Source organism: Balaenoptera acutorostrata, chromosome 18 (genome assembly GCF_949987535.1).
Source record: "Balaenoptera acutorostrata chromosome 18, mBalAcu1.1, whole genome shotgun sequence".
NCBI lineage: Eukaryota > Metazoa > Chordata > Mammalia > Artiodactyla > Balaenopteridae > Balaenoptera > Balaenoptera acutorostrata.
This window is the reverse complement of record NC_080081.1, coordinates 80,197,651-80,208,913: the sequence shown is the minus strand read 5'-3', so window position 1 is coordinate 80,208,913 and position 11,263 is coordinate 80,197,651. Positions and strand designations below refer to the sequence as shown.

The 11,263-nt window shown below is 42.9% G+C and overlaps 1 protein-coding gene across 3 annotated transcripts in view; it reads right to left on the bottom strand.

Annotated features, from left to right (window-relative positions):
- Nucleotides 1-3,613: 3,613 nt before the first annotated feature.
- The window catches only part of XPO4 (exportin 4), a 105,052-nt gene continuing 97,402 nt past the window's right edge, over nucleotides 3,614-11,263 (bottom strand). For all 3 annotated transcript variants that reach the window (XM_057532657.1, XM_057532660.1, XM_057532658.1), the window contains one exon: nucleotides 3,614-8,981. In XM_057532657.1, the coding sequence (XP_057388640.1) occupies nucleotides 8,784-8,981 (198 nt within the window). In that variant the 3' untranslated portion in view covers nucleotides 3,614-8,783. The remainder of the gene's footprint in view (nucleotides 8,982-11,263) is intronic.

The window sequence follows — 11,263 nt, the reverse complement described above, 5'->3', positions numbered from 1 at the left end:
CAGGCCGGAAGCGTGGGTGGGGGCCGCGCCCGCGCATGCGCAGTAACCAGCAGAAACGGGGCGTGGCGCGGGCGGCTGGCTCCGCGCACGCGTACACCGCCCACTCGGGCGCTCCCGGCAGGCGGTTGGGTTCCGCGACAGGCGCTGGGCCGCCTCGTGCTGGGAGGCGCCGGATTCAGCAGGTGCTTCAGATGGAGGCAATGAAAGGTACTTGAGGTTTTAACTAGATTCCCTTCAGGTCAAACGCATACCAAGGGACCTGCTCTTTTGCACTCGATAAGCTTGTACGTTTTTAAGGCTCTGTCTGCTCCGTCTAATCGAGAAATTCGGACATTAACCTGAAGCTTTATAGTAAAGATAGCATTAGAGAAAACCTTTAAAATCCTGCGCTCGACTTCCTCCGTGGTGTGCTCTCCATTCCCAAACCTGACGTGGTTAACGTGAGACCAGCACCTGCACCTGTCACGCTGGGGTTTGCTGTGAAGAGGGCGAGATCCGCCTGAACCGAAGACGCACGCGCTGTCTCCGCGCTGAAATAAGACCAGCTGCGAATCCGGCAAATAGTCTCCTTATGAAGCCACGACAATTTCTATGGAAATGACCCAAACGTAGGATGGTGTTTGGTCAGCCCACTGGCTCGGTCTTTCAGAGCCTCCAGGGAGGAGTGCGCTCACAGGCGTGCTCTAAGGCCCCCAACACAGCACCTGCACACGGAAAGGAAGGCTCCCTTCCACCCTGGCAGTTACCAATTATAAGGGATGTATTTACTTGCCGTTCTCCAAGGCTATCTATCTGTATTATGTTCCTACCTTCCTTTCCTTCATTTTCCTTACCAATTCTATGATCTTGGTAAGTTAAATTCTGCTGAATAGCTTTACATCCTTTGTGGTATAAGGTAAGGATATAAAGGAAAAAACAGGTTTACAACTTTGGCAGTACTATAGTTTCCATTTTAAATACTGTTTCCAGGCTTATAGCAATCCATGCTTTTTTTTTTCTTTGATTGCTTTGATGACGACTCCACTAAGCCAGGTATTTCAAAACCAGTTGTAACTTATTAGCAAAGGATCAGGAAAGAAAACATACACAACAAGCTAAAAGAAAGCAACATGAACCGAGAAACAATAACCAACTTTTATGGCAGTATATTTTTTACAGAGGTAGTGTTCCATACATAGGAAACTGCCTTGGCTTAACAGAAAGGCTCATGTTAAAGCAAATTATTTTTGGTTTGAAACAGATCTATTTTAAGCTTTTAAAGTTTCAGTTGCTTTCATATCATGTGACACAATAGTTATCTGCATGTAATGTGTATTACTATGTTGTTTTTATAATTAAAGTGACCATAATTGTCAGGAAGTTCAAATAGTTACACCTCCACCAATAGTGCTGACTGCTCAGCGTGTCACAGTAATACATGAAGATCAGAATTTTCCAGATGAAACTTTTGCAATGTAATTGAACGGTTTTTGCAAATCATAAAAAATTTAAAATATTGAGGCAATTTTATCATCATTGAAATAAAGGGGAAATTACAGGAATTCCCTGGCGGTCCAGTGGTTAGGACTCCACGCTTTCACTGCTGAGGGCCGGGGTTCAATCCCTGGTTGGGGAACTGAGATCCCACAAGCCACGCTGTAAGTTAACTAAGTAAATAAATGGGAAATTACTTGTCAAGTAAACTGGGCTTGACAGGCACGTTTCAAATCAACCTTAATTCAGGAATTACTCCTTTTGTGTATTCAGAAGTGATTTTTGTTCGTCTTGCTACTCTTCAGAAACGGGGCATAAAAGAAATGGAGATTACTCTGTAAAGACCTCTTAAGATAGAGATGGAGCGAGACTCGGTTTTCCTTTTTAAAAATAACTAGTATAACCTATACTTACAAGAACACAGATTCAGGTTTTTCTTCCTTTTTTTAGTGATTTATTACCAAATTACTCAAATTAACCTAAGTATGTTGCAAAGGATAGTCCCTAGAAATCTAGTCCCATAAGGTGCTTTGTGAAGAGGCCACTACGTAAGTAGAGGAAAGTCGGATTAAGATCTTCCTCTAGAGCCTCCCAACATGCACTCGTGCGGTAAAGCATTTAACTTCACACAGTAAAGAAACTAGTTTTATTTCTCCAATTACCTGGTAACAGCTAAGTTATAAAGAATTAGTGGTGCATGAAACTTATTTTGGGAATCGCTATTAGGACTTTTTGTTGTTGTGGGAATAATATGAGCATATTCCACAGAAACTGAAACCACTGACTTAAATAGATCAATTCTCTCATTTAGAAAAGAAGATGCAGTAAATAATACAGTTAACTCTATCATAATACCACCAGAGTGAATGACCATCAGGTGTCAGACTTTGTGTTAGGACACATTTATCTAATGGAGCAAAATGTGTTCTTATCAATGATCTTTAAACAGAATGGAATTTATTGACCATCTACTATTATATTTTATCCATCACTGTGCTTTAAATTTGTTCTTTGGGAATTAACAACACTTCTGGTCCTATGATACAGATGACAGACTGTGGAAATCCATGTAAACCCTAAGTAGCTTAGCTGTGAATTGAATCTAGGTCTCCCTGCCTCTACCCTGTACTCTGCCAGTTCAAACAGCTTTACCAAGTCGGTCCTCAGAAAGGACCATCCAGGGCAGTGCAGTTATGAGCTGCAAAACTGCAGCCTAAGATTTGGAGCTTACTAAAAGGAATACTTGAAAACTGACCTGGCAAAGTAATCAGTAGTGAACACTATCAAAACTTAAAAACAAAACTGCTAACTACTATGGGAATAAAAATACTTAGCACATCCCTGTTTAAACTCTCTCTGCGGGACTTCCCTGGAGGTCCAGTGGTTAAGATTCTGCGCTTCCAATGAAAGGGGTGCAGGTTCGATCCCTGGTCGGGGAACTACGATCCCACATGCTGTGTGGCACAGCCAAAAATTTTTTTAAAATAAAAAATAAATAAATAAAAATAAACTCTCTTTGCTTCAGTTTTTTTTTTTTTTTTTTTCATTTATCAGTTCTGGGAAGCATCAATGACTTAACCACAGTTCATTCTCTTGCTAGATAAAATAATTTACACTGCAAGAGTTCAGCAGGATGTTGATTTATGTGCTAGAACTGACCAAGTATGCTACCATTAGTACTGTATGGAGACTCCAGGCAAAAGATTTTCTGCTTAATATCACCAAATATGCCCTTTGCTTCCATTTAGCTTTAAAAGAACTGCCATTCGAGATTACAAAGAGTGCACGATCCTATGTTTAAGAAGCAAACAAAAATGTTTCACAATCTAATTAATGCACCAAAGTCATCATTCATAAACCACTCAATACAAACAGACTGTATTTTTAGAGAGCACCAATATTTAAAAGATGCCTTTTAAGAAACAATACCAGATTTTTATATCTGGGGCCTCTCAAATCATCCACATCCTCCCTCCAACGAAAGGTGATCAGCCTGGGCCTAAGGCTCCCCCCTTGAAAATGAATGAGCTCTACTTAGTTCCTAAACAGCCTAATGGTTCTTTATCCACCTTGGAGTGGAATCAGATCTCAATATAACCTAAGAAATACCATTACAAATCAATGAACATTCCAAGCAATGTAAAGTTTAAAATAAATATATTTTCAAAACGCATTTTCTTCCTTAAAAAAATTAATTTTCACTGCATATGTTTACAAGATTTAGAATTAGGTAAAAAGGAAAGTCTGTCTGACACACAGCAGAATGGTACTTTTCCACTTTCCCTGAAAGTCCAAAAAGAATGACCCAAACTACATTTACTACAAATATGCCCTGAATCCAATGATTTAACTAATAACTCTGAAATTGTTTCTAAGATTGTGAGCTGAGATAAAAATAAGTATGCTCAACATTACAGAATATAAACGAAACTTCGATTTTCTTTCTGAATTCTGGAGATTCTTAATTAGGGTTGGGTGTTCTCCCAGAAGGTAATGCAAATCCCTATTTTACCTGTGCAGATATGTCCTCATGTTTTTTATTTAAAATTATTCTGATTGTGTAATGTCCCCAGTGTCAGTCATCCTAGGCTGGTAAATGAACTAGCACCATTCAATAAGTTTCATACAATAGTCTAGCTAGACACCCATGAACAAATCACACATGGTCAAAACAAAAATGTCATAAAAATATTTAGTGAAAAGACATATTTTAACTCCCATTTATGGATTAAAAAATACAAATAGAATTTTATCAATTTTATATTCAGCTTGTAACTGGCTCAGTACATGGCCTTATTTCCTAAAATCGTATTGTAGCATCTTTTGAAAAATTAAATGCAACTTTATACCTTTATTAATAATGTTAATAGAGGTAAATATTTAAACAGTATACTCATCCCTGGGTCTCTTAAAAAAACTGAAAAGTCAGTATAAGTTTAAAATTTTAATATTTATAAATTTAAAAAATTTTACACGTGCTGAATGGTAGCAGTGCTAACATTTTGTGACCATTAAACCAGAAACTCACTGCCTGGAGCCTTTTCCTTTGTACAGAGAACCAAATCACAATACCAACCTTTGCAATCTGTCAATAATTGTATGTGGTAAAAGACACCACACCAGGTAGCCTGGGCTCAGGACACACTTGAGGTCACATCCCCGTTAGGTACATAGTGCAGATGCAGTGTTGAATGTCAGGCTAGGAAAATGAGCTATTAGTACATTCTGACAGCTCCTAAGAGCTGAGAGGCCTAAGAAAACAGACTTAAAAGAAAACCCCAAAACAAAATCTCTCCACTGCTGGGAAGTCTGGGACCAGGCGAAGAGCAAACCACAGAGGGCGAGGGGGACAAAGATGGTTTGCAGTGTGAGCCTCGGGGGGCTGACACACGGGCCTCCCCGTCACCACGTTTCCGCCTTTACAAAGACTTACGTGTACAGAGCTAGGGGCCAGAAACACATCACCTCATCCATCCTCTTTAGAACAGAATGGATGCCCATTATTAAGCTTTTATCTTTACCTGAACCAAATACAGTCTTTGGCTAAATATGTTATGGGTTCCCATTATAATCAATCAGGAATAATACTTCACATTTCTTACATCTAAATTAAGATGTTTAAAGTTCAACGTGAACCATGGCACTCACTGCAAATTAATTTGAGCTCAGCAATATACCTAAGTTGGACATTTTAAAATTTTAGAAAATCAATTTTTCAAGAATTCTTAGATGCAGTGTTTTCAGAATATAGTTACCAAGTCAGAGAATATCCACCTACATTTTAAAATAATTTAAAACATTATTACATCCTCAAATCAGCTATGTTGTTTTATAGAGGAATTTACAGAAAATTATAATGTTAAGAACTCATATCCAAATCAGTGCCTTATTCTCTGGTTTTGAAAAACCCCTAAGAAGTACTGAGGTTTCTAAACAGTTAATATTTTATTCAGGAGCTAATAACGATAATCATCTGTCAGAGACAGCTAACTTACTAAGGTCTAATGACAACACCCCTAATGACAGAGGTGGCAAACAGAAAGAAGTAAAATTGTAACAAACAAAAATAGTATTTTAAGGGTCCAACTGACACTGTAAATTAAGATACTCAAACTTGAAATCCTTGAAATTGACAACTTGTTCCCTTCAATACTTGAGGGGTTCATACAAGTATTAACAGAAATGGGAAATATGGTGATAGGAGAAATACGAAGACTTGACATTTTTGGTAAAAGAGAAAGTTCAACCAAAGACAGTAAGGGAAGTTAAATAATGCTGACTGGGGTAAGCATCACAGAGATGTTTGGTTTTGAAATGCAAACTGTGAAAAAATAGTAGTAACCATCTCCTCTGAACAGAGTAATGTAATATAATTAGAAACACGGTTTACAACGAAATAAGACTAAATTCTTAAAACTAGTTTGAAAAAAATTGCAAAGTTTTTTTACATAAAAGGTCACACTGTTGAAAACTCACTGCAGTGATGGTAACATGCCACCGTCTCCCAACAGATGAAGAGACAGCAAGGACACTGTCAGATACTGTCTCAGGTGGCCTACCCCCCAGGCAACCACCCATCCAGGACCACAAACGCAAACCAATCCTTCAAACTGAGCTACAAGAATTAGTTACAGGTGCTGCCACACAAATACAAACTGTGAAGGTACAAAGTCTGCAGAGACTGTGCCTTCAGAAATAAAAGGGCCAAGGAAAATAAAATCAAGCAAAGACTGAACTGAAAACGGAGGTGATAGGATACTGTGTATGAATAAGAGAAAGTTTATAAAACACAGCATTATAAAAAATCAAATACTCAACAGTGTCCCTTTAACATATATAAAAAGGGGCACAAATAATGTCTTTGCTTTTAAAACTCCTTTGACAACAGTTTTAGCAGTAAAAATCAATTTACTAGAATTAAGCCAGTATTCTTGACACCCACTGGGCCAAGAGCATTAAAACAAAACCCCCTAAAACTGAAAAGCCAACAAACATAGCTGAAGACAAAACTCGACAAAGTAAAACAAAAGCCCCAAACTAAACGCATATCCCATCAGGAAAATATATAAGCGAACAACTGAAAAGAGCCTGGCTGATGCAATCAAGCGGCCTTCCCCACTACCTAAAACTGGTGGTGGCGCTCCCTTCCAGTTTGCCACTAACCAACATTCTGATGATATCTTATGTGTTATTTGGTCCAAACTGAAGAAAATCTTGTTTCAATTAAAAGTGGTCTAATGAAAATGCAGGACTGTAATAAAATCTGGGCAAACAGCAAATATATCTGTCTAGATAAAAGATATTAAATACGGATGCCCTTTTTGTTTACCATGGCATTCCTTTCCTACTCATCTTTATTTTCAGTAACAAGTTGATTACAGTTTTGTCGCAGTCAGTGGACCAATCCAGTCGGCTGCGTGTCTCGGTGCCCTTAGGCAAAGGGACAGGGACATATTTAGCTCACAACTGCTGGGCGCGAGGGAGCTGGGAAACATGAAGCACCAGAAACAATGCAAACAAAGTGACTACCGCTGCCTCTGACTTCAAGTTCTTTAAGGGAAAGAAGAAGAAATCTAAAAATAAATGCAGCACTGTCCAGAGTATGTTTAAGAACACAATAATACGTACACTTCAGAAAGAGTGATACTAGTTTTGCCCTAGATGTCTTTTAAGACTTTTTGCTCCACCTCAGTTGTTACTCAATGGTGATCGAATTAAGAGAAATGTTCCTCAAAAAGCTGTGGCTCTAGGCTTTGCTTTCATCTGCGTCCAGCGGCACCTGCCCAGGCTGGATGGAATTCAGATGCTCCGTCTGGTTAACTGTAAGTGCCAAGAGCACAGCGCTACCCTCACCGTTGTGCAGCAGTGCACGGGAAGGCTCATCCACTCTGTGCGGCCCAAGTATTAACACCACATTCGGAGGTCAGCCAAGTACACGATGTCAAGGACGGGATGAGAAACCTCGCCTCTCGGAGGCGCAGTTTCAGAACGCGCCTGCACCAGGGTCCTCTGTCACTGTGCTGTGTGATTCTGACACTGCAGTGGGCACAGTGTCACGTGCCTGGTGTTTATAAGGTAGCTTTCGTTTCCATAATTTAAGCTGGCACACAGAGTTAAGGGGGGCATGGCAGCAGTACAAAAATCCTGATTAGAAAAATCAGACTAGACGATCTAAAGTGAATTTTTTAATCTCTTAAATTAAATTTACGTGGCTCCTGTGAAATGAGTATAATACCCACTCTAGAATAATTACTGCCCTAATGTCCCAACGTGTAAGAGTCTGTATGAATCAGTAATTCACATCCTTTAAAATAGTTATTGCTTAAGCAAGCCATTCAGAGCAGATTATTAGCCATGGGCTACGTGGCTGGACAGAAACATACTCAGAAAGTTAGACTACATCTGAATGAGCCTTTCATTTCACCCATAAAACCACATAAATACACACAATCAAAAGGGCCCCAGGTTCACAGCAGCTAACACCCTAAACCGACTCTGAAGCGTCAAGACTTGATTTCTTACTAAAACAAATCTGCTTTTTGTAATTTCTTCTTAAAATTAAGGCAATGAAATGGCTACAGTTCCTAAAGTTCTTCTTATGGAACAAAAATATACATGTATTTTCCTCCTCAAGTTCAGGCATCAGAGTAGATTCACAAAACCTGCAATTACCAGGCTGCTGTGACACAAGACAGACAGGGAGAGCGTAGTAACAAGAAGCCACAAACACCTGGTGGTGCCCTTCCCCCTGCCGGATCGCCTCCTCCTCACCAAAGGGAGGGCTGGGAAAGCACACACCTCTCAAAAGCTTTCAGGGTCTTCTGCACTGACTGAAAACTGCAGGGGTGGCAGAGGAGAGGAGCTAATTAAAACCAAGAACCCAAGGTCCAACAAACAAATGCGGACTCTGAGGCTCTACAGCTGGGCCCAAGAATCTGTCTTTTCAACCAGCTCCGCAGTGATGCAGATGAGCAGATATCCAGCTGATACCTGATAGTGGAAACGCTAAACTTCGGGTAGCCACCTAAAGCTTTGATAAAGAGAGAAAAGGCACTGAAGACGTATTTCATGGTGCCCACATCTCTTTGCACATATGTGGAATTTCATTTTGAGAATCTGAAACCACCATCCAAAAGCTACAAGACCTACGACGGACTGAGGCTAATGCTTCCCTGCACCACACACTGCCCTGCCAGGCTCGCAAAATCCAAACGGCCAACGAACTGACAAAAAGGACAAGACTCAAGTCAACTGTTAGCAATTCAGTGCACTTTGCAGGAAGGATCTGGTTAGGCAGAAAGCTCTGTTGTTTATTTCACACAAAGGAGGCCGCCAACATTCGCCATGAACTCCTCTAAACTCTTCAGGAAGGCCATCTTCTGCTTCCGGTCCAGCACCGGGGGCGTGCTGCTGGCGGTGAGCTTGTTGAAGGCATCTGCTAATCTCTGGTAGATAACTGGGTCTTGCTGACTTGACAGTAATGTTTCAACCAGTTCAGAATATTCCGCCTGTTGAAGAGATAAGGACACATAAGAACACGCACCTTCCTCAAATACCACACGATATACAAATTAGTGGGCTACGGGGGTCCGAAAGGCAGGGTCTGACAGCTCTTTTTAATATTTAACATTTACTAAAAGTTTACTGTCATCTAGGTACTGTTCCAAGCTTTTCCATTAGTAACTCACTGTCTTGTAACAACCGTGTGAGGAAGATATAGTTTATATCCCTGTTTCCCACACCGAAGCTCTTCCACACAGTGAGATTACATAACCTACCCCGGAGCACAGGCCTCTGAGCAAGAACCGGCCGTGCAGCTCCAGAACCCATTCGAGCACCTACCTTGTCACGTTGCCTCTTCCTTCTGTGTTTTCAAAGCACTTTTTTTTTGCATTTTATGATAGATTCTTAGTACGACAGATCTATGGTAGATTCTCAGGCCCTAAGTCTGCAAGCTGACTCTCCATTTCCTGGAGGTTTACGCAGACGTCTTGCCCACACGGCGGCAGCCACGACACAGCAGACGCGCACACGTGCAGGCGGGGGCTGCGTGGGAGGTGGCGCAGGGCGAGGGGCAGAAGGGAGCGCTGTGCGGAGGGGCTCCCTGAGGAAGGGGCTCAGCGACATAGAACAGTAGGGCGTGGGTGGAGTTTTCCTGGTTTTACTGCCCTGCATGTAAAGCCTTACACAGAGGAGAGGGTGTGGGGTTAAGGGGAAGGGAACCAGGGCAGCTCTCCAAGCTAAGCTCTCATGAGAAAAGCAGGCCTGTCACTCTTCCTCATTAGCTTCTTGGGATGTCATGATAGACCCAAATGGGGAAACCAGATGTTAATTCCATTTGGAAAAGAGCAGTAAGGCACGCCCCCCGCCCCCCGCACGGGGCCAGGGGGCCGCGCTAGCTGCCCTTCTCAGAGGCAGGCCTGTGCACGGGGGTAAGTATAAACTCAAGTGCCCCCCGCGCCCTGCGCCCCCCGCCCGAGAAACGGCAGTGCCTCCAGGGCCAGCCCAGCCCCGGTCCCTGCTCCCTTGTCTACAATGTGCACCCAGGTTTTTAAAAGGACATCAGAATGCAACGGCTTATGTATGCGGGGCAAGGAGGTCCACCCCCAGGAAGGGCACCATCCGCAGGAGGCAGTATCCAGGGCAGAGGCAAGAGATGAGCCCAGAGCCGCCCTGCCTGGGGCGCAGGTGCTGCAGGAACGGGGTCTTTAAGTAGCATGCAAGACTCCTCAAAATCCTCCCTTTTTAAAAGAAGGGAAATAAAATCAAACCCTGTGTACCAGTCACAGCAAATGCTACAGCCTCTATACTGAAGGAAAAAAAAAAAAAAAAAGCTGCTCTGGCCAATGACTTGGTCACACTGGGATGTGTGCCTGTGCGTGGGGAGTAGGGGTGGGGGTACAGACTGGAAACCGGGGCAGCTGAGGACCCGACACGGCTCTTCTCGCACACCTGACGGGCACCCTCCACAGGGACAGGGAGGGACAGGCAAGCCAGGCTAACTCTCCTTCTGCTATAGCCCCCGTCATGCAGTGCTGCAGAGGCTTTACAGGCTCCAATCAACCACAGTCTTCCAGACTGCGCTATGAAATAACACACTGCGGCTTTCCATGCTTTCTGAAGGCGGACTCGTTGGGGTCCCCAGGTTTATCCATCTTGTTTCCTTGCAAAGCTGTGAGTTCCTCAAGGACAGAGACTGTGTCTCCGTTACTCTGTCCTGAGTCCTGGTTCCCAGCACAGCTGTGTAAGGACAGCTTTAAGGCAGCGATCGACATAAAGGACGGTTCATAACAGTGGAGAAGGGAAAGTAGTTGGTTATTAACAGCTTGTCAGATAAACACAGAATAAAAAGTTAGAGCTATTGAGAGTGTGAAGAAATACAGCCTTGGACTTCCCTGGTGGCGCAGTGGTTAAGAATCCGCCTGCCAATGCAGGGGACACGGGTTCGAGCCCTGGTCCGGGAAGATCCCACATGCCGTGGAGCAACTAAGCCCGTGCGCCACAACTACTGAGCCGCTCTAGAGCCTGCGAGCCACAGCTACTGAGCCCACGAGCCACAACTACTGAAGCCCGCACACCTAGAGCCCATGCTCCGCAACAAGAGAAGCCACCGCAATGAGAAGCCCGCGCACTGCAACGAAGAGTAGCCCCCGCTCGCCGCAACTAGAGAAAGCCTGCATGCAGCAACGAAGACCCAATGCAGCCAAAAATAAATTAAAAAGAAAAGAAATACAGCCTTGCTGAATGGTGTGGAAGCACCGAGGCACAGACCCTCTGAGAACTGAGGGGC